Raw genomic sequence first — 18,071 nt, forward strand, 5'->3', positions numbered from 1 at the left:
TCCCCCAGTTGCCCTGACTCAAGTCATGGGTAGCTTAGAGTCCTCCTGAACTCCTTTCTTCTTGATCGTCTCTACCTTTAAACATACGTAAAACCTTCCACAACTATCATGGTCACTGCACCCCCTAGCCTAAGCCTCCATTTCTCACCAGAAAACCCAGATAGCCTCCTCCTTGACCTCCCTGCCTCCACCCTCATCCCATCACTGTGCACGGAGCAGCCAGCAATGGTCCTTCCATGGTACAAGCCATCCCATATCCCCTCCTCTCACAAGTGGCTCCCAATCTTCAGTATAGCTCCTTGTCTTTTCTGATATCTCTCCAAATCTCTCTCTAATCCCATCTCCCTATTGTGACTGATACTATGAAATTTTTCTTTGATCTTTTTCCTAGTTTATGGCACAGAGCTCTTACTTTGGAATTTTCTGAGTTATGAGACCAATAAGGATGCATTTTATGTTAACAAGGTAACTTTTGGACTGTGCCTGTAGATGGGGTCTGGTGACCACAAGAACTAACCATGTGATTAGAGAATTGGAACTTTCAGTCCCATCTCTGTCAGGACAAAGGAGAGGGACTAGAGATGAAGTTCAATCACCAGTGGTCAATGCCTATGTAATGAAGCCTCCATGAAATCTTAAAAGGACAGCGTTCAGAGAGCTTTTGGGTTGCTGAGCTTGTGGAAATTTGGGGAGATCAGCATGCTTGGAGAGAGTGTGGAGGCACTGCACCCTTTCCCCATAACTTTCTCTAGGCATCTCTCCTATTTGGCTATTCTTGGATTATATTCTTTTATACTAAATCATTGATTTAGTGCATAAAGTGTTTTTCTGAGTTCTGTGAGCCTTTGAAAATTCAATTCAGTTCAGTCATGTCCGACTCTTTGCGACCCCATGGACTGCAGCATGCCAGCCTCCCTGTCCATCACCAACTTCCAGAGTTTACTCAAACTCATGTTCATTGAAGTGGTGATGCCATCCAACCATCTCATGTCCCCTTCTTTTCCTGCCTTCCGTCTTTCCCAGCATCAGGAAATGAGTCGGTTCTCTTTTCAAATGAGTCAGTTCTTCACATCAGGTGGACAAAGTATTGGAATTTCAGCTTCAGCACCAGTCCTTCCAATGAATATTCAGGACTGATTTCCTTTTGAATTGACTGGTTGGATCTCCTTGCTGTCCAAGGAACTCTGAAGAGTCTTTTCCAACACCACAGTTCAAAAGCATCAATTCTTTGGCACTCAGCTTTCTTTATACTTCAACTCTCACATTCATACATGACGACTGGAAAAACCATAGCCTTGACTAGATCGACCTTTGTTGGCAAAGTAATATCTCTGCTTTTTAAAATGCTGTCTAGGTTGGTCATAACTTTTCTTCCAAGGAGCAAGCATCTTTTAATTTCATGGCTGCAGTCACCATCTGCAGTGATTTTGGAACCCCCCCAAAATAAAGTCTGTCACTGTTTCCACTGTTTCCCCATCTATTTGCCATGAAGTATTGGGACTGGATGCCATGATCTTAGTTTTCTGAATATTGAGCTTTAAGTCAACTTTTTCACTTTCCTCTTTCACTTTCATCAAGAGGCTCTTTAGTTCTGCTTTCTGCCATAAGGGTTGATATTTCTCCTGGCAATCTTGATTCCAGCTTGTGCTTCATCCAGCCCAGTGTTTCTCATGATGTATTCTGCATATAAGTTAAATAAGCAGGGTGACAATATACAGCCCTGATGTACTCCTTTCCCAATTGGAACCAGTATTTTGTTCCACGTCCAGTTCTAACTGTTGCTTCTTGACCTGCATACAGGTTTCTCAAGAGGCAGGTCAAGTGGTCTAGTATTTCCATCTCTTTCAGAATTTTCCACAGTTTATTGTGATCCACATAGTCAACGGCTTTGTCATAGTCAATAAAGAAGAAATAGGTGTTTCTCTGGAACTCTCTTGCTTTTTTGATGATCCAGCGGATGTTGGCAATTTGATCTCTGGCTCCTCTGCCTTTTCTAAATCCAGCTTGAACATCTGGAGGTTCACAGTTCATGTACTATTGAAGCCTGGCTTGGAGAATTTTGAGCATTACTCTACTAGTGTGTGAGATGAGTGCAATTGTGTGGTAGTTTGAGCATTCTTTGGCATTGCCTTTTTTGGCGATTGGAATGAAAACTGACCTTTTCCAGTCCTGTGGCCACTTCTGAGTTTTCCAAATTTGCTGGTATATTGAGTGCAGCACTTTCACAGCATCATCTTTTAGAATTTGAAATAGTTCAACTGGAATTCCATCATCTCCACTAGCTTTGTTTGTAGTTATGTTTCCTAAGGCCCACTTGACTTCACATTCCAGGATGTCTGGCTCTAGGTGAGTGATCACACCATCATGATTATCTGGGTCGTGAAGATCTTTTTTGTGTAGTTCTGTGTATTCTTGCCACCTCTTCTTAATATCTTCTGCTTCTGTTAGGTCCATACTATTTCTGTCCCTTATTGTGCCTATCTTTGCATGAAATGTTCCCTCGGTATCTGTAATTTTCTTGAAGAGATCTCTAGCCTTTTCCATTCTATTGTTTTCCTCTATTTCCTTGCACTGAGGAAGGCTTTCTTGTCTCTCCTTGCTATTCTTTGGAACTCTGCATTCAGATGGGAATATCTTTCCTTTTCTGCTTTGCTTTTCGCTTCTCTTCTTTTCACAGCCATTTGTAAGGCCTCCTCACACAATCATTTTGCCTTTTTCATTTCTTTTTCTTGGGGATGGTCTTGATCCCTGTCTCCTGTATAGTGTCACGAACCTCTGTCCATAGTTCTTCAGGTACTGTGTCTATCAGATCTAATCCCTTGAAAATTAAATCTAGCAAATTAACCGAACCCAAGTAGGGTGTCGTTGGGACCTCCCAACTGTAGCTGGTTGGTCAGTAGCCTAAGCAACAACCTGGAGCTTCATCTGGCATTAGAAGGGGAGGAAGCAGTCTTGTGTCAACAGGACTGAACTCAGCCTGTGGAATCTGACGCGGTTGCCGGCGGCTGGTGTCAGAATTGTGCTGAGCGGTCAGCGGTCAGACATCCGTCTGGTGTCAGAGGACTGCTTGGCGTGGACCCACCTCAGCGGGATCAGGGGCAGCTCCCTCGCCTGCCCTTCCCCCAGTCTCTCACTCCTCTGGCTCACTCCACGGATCTCTCGGCTCCTCTGGGAGTGTTCGAGCAATCCTACTGCAGGACTTTTTCACCAACTCCTCCTTCCCTCTGGGCCTCTCCCTAGGTATCCTCACGGCCCACTCCCTCACTCTGCCAAGGTGACATCTTGGCGGTCACCTCATCAGAAAACTCTTCCGTGACGGCCCCCACCTCTCTTATCACTCTCTACCTCCTTACTCTGGATATCTTTGTCTGTGTCATTCATAATAGCTGCCTTTTACTGGCTATCTCACTGCCCAGTCTCCATCAGATGGGAGCTCCATGAGAGCAGGGGTCTGATCTGGCGTGCACTGCTGTATTTCCAGGCATTAATACCGTGTCTGGCCCTGTATTATAGTAGCACTTACCACAATAGTAATTAAGTCTTTGTTAAATGAATCCTACCTACTCAGGGACAGTTAATGTCGTAGGACATACCCTTGCATTTTTTTTTCTAGTTGAGTGACTTTCTCACTATACTCATCAATATTAGCAGCTGTTTTCCTCTTGTCAATTAGCCAGGTTTTATTTTATTTTTATGTGTTAATAAAGCTAACACTTGTGTAGGCTATCACCTATTTATATTGTTTCTTTTTTAAATTTTTGTTTCCATCATTAGCCCATTTTTAAAATTGAGGCACAGATTTTTTTTTGTTATTGGTTTCTAAGGGCTCTTAATATATTAAGCCTTGGTAGTTTTCTTCCAGTTAATCATCTAGGAAGTAGTTGAAGGAGCTGGACAGATGGAGAAGAGAGTGAAAAGAGGAAGGGCCCCAAACCAAAGGGGACAGTCTTAGCTTTACCTCTTTCTGAGTTCAGGTCCCACATTTCTAACTTTCTACTGCACGTTCTCCTGCTACCCTAAACTCTGCCTGCAAAAAAAAAACAGTGATGTCTCACTGTTGGCTCTTCTCGTCACATTCACAGTACTGTCCTTCTCTCTGCTTCTCAGGCTAGAAACGTCTTCATCATGTTTCTCAGCCTTTCGCTCTTTCTTGTTACTAGCTTAGACTTTTCAGCACCTTGCACTCCACCGTCCCACAGTAGGTTCTCTTTCTGTAATTGTCTCCCTCTGGTCTGCTTTGCACACTTCCACAAAGTTAATCTTTCTGATTAATTTGTTATGCTGATTAACTTGCTATTCTAATTTTCCATTTCTCTGCTAAAAGCCCCTTTAATATAGCCCCATTATTTAAATAATACCTTCCAGAGGTATCAGATGTCTCCTGTGGCCACAGGTCACCTGCTCGTCTGTTTATCTCACTTTCAAACTTCTCAGTCCAATCTGCCATCTTTGAGCATCACTGCCCTGCCCGCCTCTGGGCCTTGAAGTCATGTTCTCTGTTTCAGAAATGCTTGTTCTCCCATATTTGCCCATCGAAACCCTCCTCATCCTTCAGGGATCTGACCAAATGTTGCTTCTTTCTTGAAGTCTTCCCCGTTCATGCAGTCCAAAAGAGATCTTTCTCTCTCTTTCAAACTTTGATGACACTCATAATTTGTCTCTTATAGACAGTTGTTTTACTGACTTGCTATTTTTGCCTGTTTTATTTACTGTCATGGATTATAAACTCCTTGATGTCAAGGATTTTTGTCTTGTTTATCTATCCTCTTACCATAGCATCTGGTACCAGGCCTTGCACATAGCAAGTGCTCAAAAATTGTTCAATAAATTTAAAAAGTGTGAACAGCTCAAAAACCTTATATATAAGATGAATTGAAGGTCATTTTCAAAACCTTTTTTTCACATTAGCCAGATTGTGATTTGACAAAACTGGGTTTCGCGTCTGTTTTTATCTTGTTGTTTACACATCAGACTGCGCTGGGGTAGAACTGTCCCTCTGTTTTTCTCTGCTTCCTCATCTGTTTTCAGGTGCCATTAGAATTGTTCTCTCCAGCTTCTAATTATACTTCCCAGGTCTGGACACCGTTCTCTAGAGAGTAGTTCTCAGACTTGGCCGCACATTAGAATCACTGGGGGAGCTTTTCTATTCCTGAAGCTCAGGCCTTACCCAGACCAAAGGAAATCAGCCTCTGAGGGTGGATGCAGGCATCAGGGCTTGTGGTTACAACTTGCCAGGTGACCCCAGTGTGCAGCCAGGGTTAAGGACTGTTCTCCACCCCTCATACCCTCATGTGTATCAGAATCACCTGGTGAAACGCCAAAACTAAACCCTAACCTCCTCCAGTGAGCAAGTGCTCTGTTCTTTTATGAACTCTCCAGGCCATCCTGACCCACACCAGTGTGTGAGAACCCCTGCTAGCTAAACCTCTCCCAGGTAAGATGGTACAACCCGGTTAAAATTCATGGTTTGATTCACCAGGTCCTAGAAAATGATGTTTGTTTTGGGGGGATTTTTATAAAGCTTTTTCTGGGAGCACATCAGGTCACACAATGAAAGTCCGTTTACAGGTGGTGCTGTCTCATGACAGCATCAGCATCTCCTACAGCATCAGCATCTCCTAATGTTAGGAAAACTGTTTTTCACCAGTTTAAACTATTTTCATCTAGGTTGTGACACTATAAACTTTTAATGCAAAGGAAGTAATTTTGAGGAGGGGAACATGACAACTGTTATTTCTGTTTAAAAAAAGAAGATGAATAACATGTGATGTTTAATGTACGCCTTTGGGATAAATCCAAGGCACACTACCCCTCTGTCTGCAGATCCTTGAATGTCTCTGGAGTGGGAGAGAAATAATTCTGTAACATTGAAGGCTATTTCTGTTCGAGCTTAAGGTGGGATACAACAGAGAATTTGGGTTTCCTTTGTTCATGGATGAACATAGACTCAAAGAACTGTCATTAACAGTGGGAAAAGGTTGTGTGAAATTGAGACTATTATTACCTGCATTGTCCATCTGAATGCCTCCAAAGCATAGAAAACTGAAGTCCTGTCTATTTTTCCTGGATGGATATTGTGGAATTGTTCATTTTTCACATCGCTGGTTACTATTCAGCTCCACTCAGATTCATCAGGCACATTACATTTCTCCCTTCCTTTGAAATATTTTCATTTTGGGTTAGATGCTCTTTAAATTCTCCTTTGGCTCAAAAAGTCTATGATTCTGACCCCTTGGCTTTTCAACTTGAAATAATCAGACTTTTGTCTCCTAACATGGTGCTGTTAACAAGAACAACTCAGTATAGAACTGGCATGTCTGCTTTACTTTTGGTTTTTCCACTTATTTTCCCAAAACAGTCTTTGCATTTTGAAAAATTTCATAGCAATGGAGTTCCTAGGCCATTATCACTGATAAGAAGTAGATATAACTTGTAGATACATTTCTACAATGTGTAGTATAAACTGACTTTGCATGCTAAGTTGCTTCAGTTGTGTCTGACTCTGTGACCCTATGGACGGTAGCCGACCAGGCTCCTCTGTCCATGGGATTCTCTAGGCAAGAATACTGGAGTGGGTTGCTATTTCCTTTAGTTAACAAGTAAATCAAACATTTCAAGCTTTTCTAGTCTTTGCAAAAACTTTAAAGACCCCACAAAAAGGATGGATATTGTTAATACAGATGACATATAGCTATTTAATTGCGTTTTGTTTTTTATTTATTCTCTATTTATGGTCATTGCTCAGGAAATTTTGTACTTAATGAAGTAAGAAAGGACTGCATTTCCTTCTACTTAAGACATTAACTTTGTGGAGTGGCTGCGTCAGATATATATCTCAGGATTCATATAACATGGGAGACGGCAGAGAGGTTTCAACTGAGCAACATATTCCTTTTGTTTGATAACTGAAAAAATATGCAGCTTAAACTGCGTTTATAGCTTTTCGCCTGTGGCATTCTTTCGTGTTATTGTCATTTTTTAACACCTGATGTGATACGTGCTTATTTACTTTTCCTTCTGATAACACTCATTCTTCATTTTTTCCTTAGAAAATGAAAGCACCATTCTATGCAACAATGGTGTGGGTTGTAAGTCTTCCTGTTGGGCAGCAGAGGGCGCTGTGGGCAGAGACGCGCTGGAAGAGGCGCGGTGTGTGAGCGATGCTGCGCGAGTGTCCTGGCTTCTGCTGATAGGTCTTGAATCACCCAGTTATCTGGTCCAAGTTCTGGTTCCATTGAAAGGAGCTACAAATATATATGGAGAAGGGGGAAGTAGGCAAATAATGAAAATGTCATTTTCATCCTTTTCAGATGAACAATTCTTTTCAGAAGAGGACAAATATCAAGAAATAGATTTTTTTTAATTGGGCTATAATTCTCATATTATAAAGTTATTCTTTAAAAATACACAGTTCAGTGAGTTTGAGCATATTCAGAAGGTTGTTTGACTAACATGGCTTTAATCCCGAAAAGAGATCTTGTTTACAAAAGTAGTTACTCCCCATTCCTTTTTCCCCTAGCCCCTGGCAACTACAAATCTACTTTCTGTCTCTCTAGATTTACCTATTCTGGACAGTTCATATAAATAAAGCCATATAATATATGGCCTTTGTGTCAGGCTTCTTCACTTACTATGATGTTTTCAACCTTCAATCATGTTGTAGCATGCATCAATACTTCATTCCTTTTTGTAGTTAAAAAAATATTCTGTGGAATTAATATCCTGCATTTTGTTTATCCATTTATCAGTTTATGAACATTTGTGTTTTTTGTTTTCTTGACCATTGTGAGTAATGTTGCTAGGAACATTTGTGTACAACTATTTTGTGTGAACATATGTTTTTATTTCTCTTGGATGCATACCTCGGGGTGGAATTGTTGGATCCTGCAGTAACTATGTTTAACTTCTGGCTGCCAAACAGTTTCCTGCAGTAGCTGTACCATTTTACATTCTAGCAGTGTATGAAGTTTTCAACTTCTCCACTTCTTCACCAACACTCACTGTCTTTTTGATTCTAGCCATTCTAATGAGTGTGTAGTGGCATTTCACTGTGATTTTGATTTGCATTTACAAAAAACTAGAGTCTCTTAGGATCACTTAGGGTCCATGAATTTGTTTCAGAACTACAGTTTACCTTGCTACATCATTCTAACCACACCATCTTTCTGGGTTGTCTATTGGGCTCTAGCGGAGATTGAACTTTAACAATGTTTTCCTTCTTCTCTCCCCTCTCTTTCCTCTTTCTACTTTCTCTCTCCCTCCCTCCTTCTCTTCTTTTCCTTCCTTTCTTCTGACCAGATGCTCACAAAGCTGCTTTCCTCATGGGCATTAACTCCTCTGAGCTGGTGAAGGGCTTGATCCATCCTAGAATCAAAGTTGGTAATGAATATGTTACTAGAAGTCAAAATGTAGAACAGGTAAGTTACTTCCAGAGTATTATGGTTCTATCCTCTTGTACTAATTGTACACAGGTTTTATTTGTGTATTTTTCAACTTCTGATGTCTGTAACAAAGGCTTCTATAAAAAAGTGAAAAAGAATTACTATGATGAGTATTCTAACTGTTTTCATCTGTGATGCACACCATAGTAAATGCTCTTGTGTTAAGAGTCTTTCTAGTCTGAAAGATACCATTTTGACAGTTTCCCCTTAAGCAACAAGTCTCTTCAGATTCAGGGAAGTCCTTTACTTTTTATAATAAATATCTTTGTGGTATAGCTAAGAGGCTCTTAAAGGTACAGTTTCTGACATGAGTAAAATTGGTAAATTGAAATCTATCACCTATTTGGAATATTGACTTTTTAGGCTATCAGATGCATTCATTAAGAAAGGATTTGAGCACATATGCTGAAGTTAGCATTCAAAGAGGGGGAAAAATGAGAACCAAAGTGAGAGATGGAAGGTCGTATAGGTTTTGTTCAGTATCCAGGAGAATATCTTAATGATAGAATATGAGTGCTCTGAGAAGTATTGATCCTGAGGCTATGCAGTAAAGAGTCACAGGACAGCCAACTAGTGAGACCATCTAAAGACGATAGTGTGTTTCAAAATAATGATTGACATCTGGAACATGCCGGTATGAGACAAGCCCTGCTACAGTAACATACACAGTAAAATCCTAGTGAGGATAAAACAGGCACTTATTTCTTACTCATACCAAGCCCAGTACAGATTAGACCGCCTTCTTCAACTTTGCCCTAAGGCCTCCAGCGTTGCTGCACGGGGCAACAGTGATTTGTGAAGAAAGTACACACACTTTAACTGCCTGGGGCCAGAAGTGGTATCACTTTTAGTAAGATCTGAGTGGTGAGAACTAGTCAAACTCTCTCCTTAGCTGCTGTGGGGCTGGGAAGTGTAGTCTTTCTGGAAAGAGAAAGTGGTTTGATCACATACGACGTGTAAAACGCATTCATATTATCTCCTTCCATTCCTACAACAAAGCTCAGAGGTAGGTAAGGCAAGGATACTTATGTTTTTTCCAGTTGAGGAAACTGAGGGTTAGGGAACATAAGTAACATTCCAAAGGACACCCAGCTAGTATTCAGGTGATATTTAGACTGTCTTACTCTGTATACATCCTAAATCTGAAAATCTGATAGAAAATCTGTGCCACTTTGTGACAGAAGACAGTTGTTTTGACAACAATAAACTCTCTTTCTTTTATATGTTGATAGAAAGGCATTTGGTGGGACTGTCATTAAAATATTTCAACAACTAATCAAAATCAGTCTCCTAGTTCAGCTTACTCTGTAACTAAATAAGCTTATCTCTCCCATAATATCAACGCTACAGGAATAATTTGCCGGCATTTCTGTCCTTCCTGGTGACCTGAGCTCTTGGGGCCATGGACTGTGTCTAATTCCTCTTAGTACCCCAGCATCGAGCACAGTGCCTGCAAGCAGTAGGTGCTCCGTAAATGTTAAAATAAATGAAATCCTGGCTGATGTTAAGCCATGCTCCGTGGGACAAGTAGTTGAGCTATTTCTTCGTAGTGAGGCTGGAGATGTCTGGCAGCTTCTTGCCTTTTAAGACATTCACCACCACATGCATGCATGACATGCTATGATTATAGAACAAGGACTCGCTCAGTGTAAAACTAATGAGCCCATAGGAGGACTGAAATCAAACCTTCGTCTCTTTAATATTGTGTTCTCGGGGACTGAGTTACCACACCAGCCTCTACTATAATGGAATCAGTGAAGCAAGCTAATATATTATTATTCAGCATTAAAAGAAAGAAAGCCCTCACCCCCGTGCCCCCTCCCCTCCCCACCTTCTTGCCGGAGCACTCTCTTTTCCTCCGTCTCCTGAAGACAGAGTAAGAAGGAACACTAAGGGTTTTCTTTTCTTAGGAATTTTACTGACTTTATAGAGACAATTGTCACTGCTAAGAATAGAGATGTATATGCTCTGTTGATGACAATTGCAAAAGATGGCGAAAATTCTTGCAGTGTTAACACTTTATGCAAAACTTAGTTCTAGCTCTTATGCTATCTAACTCTGGGACTTTGGTCGAATACTCCATCTCCCTGAGCACCCCATGAAGAGGTTAAATTTTTCTGTGGGTCTTAGTGGAGCAATGATTGGCATCTAAAGGAGATAATTCTTCATGCATGAGCGTGTCCCACACATAAGGAAATTTTGCATTCGTGCTCCCAGGTGCTAAATGCCAGCAACACTCCCAGTCACTGATGATGGGAAAATGCCCATCCTGTTCCAAAATGCCCCCTTCCCTTGGGTGGGGGATGTACCATCTTGAATTGGGAGCCACTATACATGATTATCAGGAAGCAAGGCTCTTCAGGTCTAGTATTTTAAGATTCTAAGAGAGTTCTAACTATGCTTATTAGAAATAAGTTATTTTACTTTAGAAAGATTAATGATGACCAAACAATAATAGTAATCAGCAGCTACTGAATGCCCGCTGCGGGTGCTGGGCCATGTGCTTTGTATGCATAGTTCATTCAATCAAACAGCCAGTCTGCAAAGTTGATCTTATTTATGCTTCCATTTTATTAAAGCCAGTGAACTTAGAAAGATTAACTGCTGAAAGCAACATGGACAGTAAATACTGGATCAAGGATGAGGAAGTGATAAAAGTGGAGAAAGGATAGGAAAGGGGGAAACCAGCATTTACTGGATGGACTCTAAGTGCCAAGTACTGTGCTATGTATATTTATATCTTCTGTCTCATGAAATCTCTTCCAACAACCATGAGACAAGCATATTTTAACATTGTTATTTCACAGATGAGGAAGGCAGGGATCAAGGTGGTTAAACATATGGCTATTTGACTGCACTTCTTTTCAGTTTTGTTTTTCTGTCCTATAATGTTGACCCCCAAGTAATCAAAGTCTTTGAGGTTATTTTAAAGAGAGCTCAGTCATGAGTCTGTTTAACCTCTGAAAAGTGGAAGTGTAGATTTGCCTGCCTCGTTCTGTCTTCATTGGACAGAAAGTGATTGAAAATGATGATATGCTGGTGAGCAGCATATTGGATTACCAGGTTTATTAATTCATTCATCAGACATCATCCCATCCATTTCTTCTTCTGCTACAATTTCAGGCTATCCTCCCATTTTTCACTACTCCCCACCTGTGGCCAGTTTCTCTCTCACTCCCACTTCTCAAGTATTTAGGGAATTAAAAGCGGGTGAGCAAATTAGTCATGTTCTTTTTAAACTTTCCAAGTGACTGCGGTAGACAGAGAGCGATTTCCTCGATGCTCTGGAGGATAAGAATCATTCTCGGTGCTTTATTTGTGCGTGTGTGCTCTTGACGCCAATAATAAAAAACTGTGATGCCATCCGGCTCATGGATTGCTGTGGAAATGACTCAAGATAACTGATCAGGGAGTGGGTGACTCATAACTAAATCACCGCCAGACACCAACTGGCTCCTGCTATGCGCAGCGTCCTGGGCAGCCGAAGGATGGATGTGATAGGCCTATTTTAAATGTTAAGTCGTTGGAGCGCATTCCCCTGCCAGGCTTGGAGACTGTCCAGCTGAAATTCACTCCTCCTTGGAGTCTGTCAGAAAGCTGCTGCGACAGCGGCGCCTGCGCATCACGGCAGCAGGCGCTACATCCGCAAAGCCTCCGCATCGCACCCAGAGGTTGGAGCTGTCCCCAGTAGGTTAGGAGAGCGCCTTTGCCCCACACCTCCAGGGAGGGGAAATGTAGCCTGAGTTTTATAGTAGGAGAATCTGAGTCAGAATGATGCACTAAATTGCCATTTTCCCTATGCAGAGTTGAGGGCAGCCCTGGGAACTAAAAATAGGTGGAAGCTGAGGCTGGAAAGAATCTTCAAGAGCAATAACTCAGGGGAAGACCCTGCAGCCTAGAGACATTGGGTCACTTGCCAAAGGTTGTGCAATTTATTAGCAGCAGCAGGAAAGGGCTAGAGATTCCATATTCCTAACCTACTCTACCAGCATTTTTGAAGCTTTATGATGCGTGGGAGTCAGAGGGGATTGTGCCAGAGTGCAAATTCTGATTCAGAGGTCTGGGATGAGATGCCGGGCGTTGGCATCTTTAACAAGCTCTCAGGTGATGCCGAAGCTGCAGGTCTTAGGACCACACTCTGAACAGCAAGGTTTTAGAACATGTTGCTCCCCCTACCCCAGGAGGTTTGGTCCTTTAGCGGTAGGAACATGAAGCTCTAGCGGGAGCGTTGGGTGGGGAGGCACCGGACGGCTCACCTCCTTTCTCGTAACTCTCCTCCCCTCTCCTCCGCTCTCCCTTGCTTCTCGCTTTATTCCTGCCCTTGCGTCTTTCTTCCTTCCCCCTTATCTTCAGCATAAAATTATAACCATAGAAAGAGGATAAATATATGCTGCTGGCTTTCCTAGAAGGTGGTTGCTGATAGAGAATGCCCAGGGTCAAAACGAACACTGTTGTCAGGCGAAGGAATCCTTCCGATGTGATTTGCAGGTGACCTATGCCGTTGGCGCCTTGTCTAAGTCAATCTATGAGCGAATGTTTAAGTGGCTGGTGGCACGCGTGAACAGGGTCCTGGATGCCAAGCTGTCAAGACAGTTCTTCATTGGCATTCTTGACATCACTGGTTTTGAGATGCTTGATGTAAGTATATCTGGTAAGAGTGGAGTTGATGTATATTTACAAGAGGATTAGACTATGTGAATTGAATGTCAGAAGATGTAGTAAGCGCATGGTGAGAATCATTCTGGGCAAACTTAAACACCTACTGTGGTTGGAAAAAGCTATTATTAATATTAACCAATAATAAAAACCATAATTAGCAGTGCTAAGAAATTAATTCAGCTTTAAATAAAGGTAAATTAAGACATCTTTTATGATTTTGAATTGTAATATCATTAAATATTAATTTCCTATCATAATCTTAATTTGCAGATATATATGAAGGAGGTTAAGAATATAATTGAGCAATTTTTACTTATTGGGTTTATTTGCCAACATACAATAGTGGTTATGGTTTTTACATTTTCCAAGTGAAGCTCTATTTTATTTTATTTTTTTATTGAAGTATATTTGACAATTAAAAATACATATTGAAGTAGAACAACTTGTTGAGTGCACATATACATTGTGAAATAATCACTACAATTGAGTTAATTAACATATCCATCACATCCAATAATTACTAATTTTCTCAATTTTATTTCTAATCACAACCTTGAAGTATAACAGTCTTGAACAACTTTGCATTAATTTTACCAATGAAAAGCTACAACAGTTCTTCAATCAGCATACGTTGGTTTTGGAGCAAGAGGAGTATAGGAGAGAAGGCATTGACTGGGTGCCCATCGACTGTGGCCTGGATTTGCAAGCCTGCGTGGATCTTGTTGAGAAGGTGAGGCGTGTTTCTCCCTCGTCCATTTTGTTTAAGGAGAATTGGCCCTGCTTGCTGTGTTGACCCATGTCAGGACCCTGGCTCTGTCAAGGCGATGGGAAAGGGGGCAGGAGAGCTCTGCACATATTCTTTTAAGGGATTTTCTGTGCAGCGCTGTGGCGTCCTAACTAAATGCCCACATCAGTTACCTACTCCATCATCTCCAACTCACACTGTCGCTACACATTTACTGCTCAGGCATGGCCTCCACCGCTAATGCGCGAGGAAGCTTGTTGAGATTAAAAATGGTCACGCTCTTGACTGGAAAAACACAGAGCTGGAAATATGAACACTGTAGGGCCTGGCTGATTAACATAAGGTGAATGAGTAGACCCAGAGCAGCTTAACGAAATTTGGCAAATTAGCATGCAAACAAACAACCGCCATAAATCCTCAAGGCCACTACCTTGCAGGATGTAGTTTGTTCATTTAATTGGACAAGTACCAGTTAGTTTAAGTAATTTATGACAATACTTCATGGCTTATTAGTAAATTAGCTGCAGTGTATGGTTTCCACATTCAGTGATGTTACCATACTCTGAAATCTTTCCATGTGCTCTAGAAAAGATTAACTAGATTTTCCGGGCGAATTCAGCATGGTTTTTCTGTGGCTTTGTCTGAGGGAGCAAGCGTGTTGGGGGTGTGAGCAGCTATGTGGCCTTGTGTTTTGCAGTAGTTGTGGATTACAGTGAATTCTGCACACTGGTCTGGACAACTATGCTTTGGTCTCATGTTTGATTCTCAACAACCCTGTTCGGAAAGGAGTGAGGATGACGAACCTCTCACTGTCTTTTGGGGGGCCCAGATTTTATCAATCACCATCCCATCCATTTTACATGTTAGATCTTTAGATGAAACTAAATCTTTGAAAATAGCCATTATTCTTAACAGGTATGGACATCACATTGATTTTAATTCGTTTTATAACCAGTGAACTTCCTGGGGAGGGGATGGGCTGATTCAAAAACTGATGATAATGAATCAACTCGTGAGTTGATTAAAAATGATGATAATAATGACCCGCCCATGGTCTGGGAAACGTTTGATGGCATCATTAGAGTTACTGTTTTCTAATTGGAAATGAAACAGAACTGGAGCTTCTTCAAGGAACAGCTTTAACTTTGGACAGTTGTCACCTGTAAAATCTACTTACTCTAAATATGACAAAACATTGTATTCAGGCAGAAAGGTGGGATGCAGACATTATTCAACTCCTGATACGTCTGTAAGTGTAGTTGATCTGAAGCCTATTATCTTATTTATGACAATCAAACTTATTCTAAGTAAGACACCAGCAACACTGATATAATTTCTTGTACTTTCTACTGATATGATAGAACAAGGGGAAAAAATAAGTAAATGATAAAAGGAAAAGATAAGTGTTTGGTTTCCTGTGATTTATTTCAAAGGTTCGGGTCAGGCAAATGTGGAATACTAAAACCTTTCTTGAAATGATTCTATATTTTGAAAAGATCATTGTGTTTGTTCAGTCTACATGAAGGAAATTTTTAGTAAATATTAATGATCAAACTCCCTCCTTGAAACAGACTGCATCATGGGAACTTTTCAAAGTTCAAAGGAACTAAAATACATCACTACATATAAAATATAGAATGCATCTGTGTGTTTATAAGGAAAAAGTTTTTATACATATAAGTTTTGAGTTTTTATATTTATAAAAAAGTTTATATCAAGCTAAAAAACACATTTTCATGCCAACTTTGTTAATTTGGTCTTCAAGCATACAGTAACCTCCTTTTATAAATATGCAGTGAACAGATCTATTATAGGATTAACTTACACTTACCTCATTACTTGAATTATTCTAGCTTGTTTAGAACTTGAACATCAGTAATCTACATATTAAATATTAACATATGATTACATATTTATGATTTTACATAGGTATTGGTAAAGAGATTATTTTTATTTTTTTAAACAAATACATCCAAAATTATACATTGAAAAAACTGTTGCTCCTGTAGTGGAGTCACCTTGAGAAGCTACATCCTTCTTTCAGTAATTCAGCCATTTTGGAAGAAGTCCCTCACAAGATGGGGATTAGGATAAATTGTTAGATTTTTACTGTCTTCAGGAGAAAATTGACTTCAATACCAATCATCTTAACTGTTTTTGAATCCTAACAGTATTACCTATTTTTCACATAATTTGCCTGACTTAGCTAAATAACTCATGATTGTTTCTATGCAATGATCTACAGTCAGACTACAGGTCATTTCCATGTGCCAGTAGTCAAAGGTATCAGATATCCCATAGAAGGTTCTAAAACAATTTTAAATTCTGGTAGCATCTTGGCAATTAATGTTGCCACTTCCCCATTAGGGTTCTGTAGATATGCTAATTCTAGTATTTTTGTTATAAAATCTATCACATTAATATCTAGTTAGTTATCCCTTGAATGCATATGACTGTTAAATTCTGGTAGCATCTTGGCAATGAATGTTGCCACTTCCCCAGTAGGGTTCTGTAGATATGCTAATTCTGGTATTTTTGTTATAAACTTTATCACATTAATATCTAGCTAGTTATCCCTTGAATGCATGTGACTGTTTTCTTTAAACATGTTCTGTTGTGTCTTTTTGCTCACAACATTTACTTTCTGCCTAACCATTGCCCACAGTAAAGCACCCCATCCCAAAGCCCAAAGCTGTACGTCTTAGTGTTCACCTATCAATTAATTCCTTTGCTGAGGACCTAGATTTTAGTCACCTCAGGACCCACTCTACTAAGTGTTGGGAGAAATACAAACCAGAGGCATCATCCTGGAACTGAGGATATAATTAGCAAGATGTCTGAAGACCAAAACTTTTACTAGTTTTCAACTTTTAAGAAGTAAGTGTATTTAGCAGCTACTTGTTTGGATCACGTCCTTGCCACTCCAGTGGTGAGGGCGGGATTCCTCTCCTAGGGTTATGGGAATGGCTGACCACAAGACACCTGGCGGTGGGCAGATGAGATGGGCAGCGGCTTACTAGTCACACATCCTCAGAGACTGGGGAGGAGGATGCTGCATGCCGTGAGGGGCTGCACGGCACTTGCTCTTAGGAGCAGAATGAATAATTGAGAGCCCTGGAAGGCAGGCTTTGTGGTAATAATAGGGTGAGGTGACCAGTGATTCCCACTGGAGGATGTGCTGGGCTTGTTTAAATAATTCCATGGGGTGGTAGGGAGCTGAAGTCCCTCACTCAAGAATCAGCGGGCTCTGTGCCTGTCCCCATGAGAAAGTGTGTTGCAAGCCTGGAGGACGTAAGCCACAGGAGCACGTGGGGAGGGGAACCTGTGATTCCGTTCTCCTGCTGTTCCCCAGATGTCAAAGCCCACACGCAAAATGTTGGACCTTAAGTTTAGGCCTAATGCTTCATTACTGTGTATAAAACTTTGAATTAAATGCTGTGTAAAACTTAAGCATTTGTTATAAACAGCACTTGCCCTTAGGACGTATGCAGCCAAACAGGAGATTTGAAAGTCTAATAAATGTAAAAATATGTCAGGATGAATGTGGCAAAGCCACAGGGCTCACAGAACTCAGAAGAGCAGAGATCACCTCTGCCTGCAGGAATGTAGGAGGGCCTGGTGGAAAAGGGGTGAAATTTCAGCTGGGTCTGAAGAAATGGACATGATTTCAACAGGTGAAAAGAGGAAGACAGTGAGCATGTGGAGGGATGGGCAAGAGCAAAGGCTTAGGAACAGGAAAGTAATGGATGAATTTAAAAATCTGATGAGAGTTTAAAATATTCAGAGGGAAGGATTTACAAAAAGGGTGAAGGGATTTTAATGAATTTATAACTTATTTTTGGGTGATGGTGAGCCAGAGAGGATTCCACGCTGGGTAATGGGGTAGTCAGAGATGCTTGGGTTTACTCTGGTGGGTTTGTGTATGGGGTCAGGAATGGGAGGAAAGACTAGAGTTAGGGTGATTAAAAAGCTGTTACAGCAAGTGAGGAATAGAGGCCTTGAGTCAGGATAGCGGAAATGGAAATAGTAAGAAAGTGACAGATGTAAAAGAGAGGAGGGTTACATTGATAATATTTGCAGAGGGAGAGGTTACAACATTAATGTTCAGAGTCAGGGCAACTGACTCAGACCATTTACTGTGCAATGGAGGACAATTGATGCTATGAGGCAGAACATAATTACTTCTTTCCCTGACCTATTTGGAGATTGATTTGCTAGAGGGCCTC

At 40.9% G+C, this 18,071-nt stretch overlaps 1 protein-coding gene across 2 annotated transcripts in view; it reads left to right on the forward strand.

The window, feature by feature from the left end:
* The window catches only part of MYH15 (myosin heavy chain 15), a 121,868-nt gene that overhangs the window by 14,450 nt on the left and 89,347 nt on the right, over positions 1-18,071 (forward strand). For both annotated transcript variants that reach the window (XM_070454937.1, XM_070454938.1), the window contains exons 5-7: positions 8,299-8,417; positions 12,930-13,079; positions 13,660-13,830. In XM_070454937.1, the coding sequence (XP_070311038.1) occupies positions 8,299-8,417; positions 12,930-13,079; positions 13,660-13,830 (440 nt within the window). The remainder of the gene's footprint in view (positions 1-8,298; positions 8,418-12,929; positions 13,080-13,659; positions 13,831-18,071) is intronic.

The sequence above is a fragment of the Odocoileus virginianus genome, chromosome 25 (genome assembly GCF_023699985.2).
Source record: "Odocoileus virginianus isolate 20LAN1187 ecotype Illinois chromosome 25, Ovbor_1.2, whole genome shotgun sequence".
In the NCBI taxonomy this organism is placed as follows: Eukaryota; Metazoa; Chordata; class Mammalia; order Artiodactyla; family Cervidae; genus Odocoileus; species Odocoileus virginianus.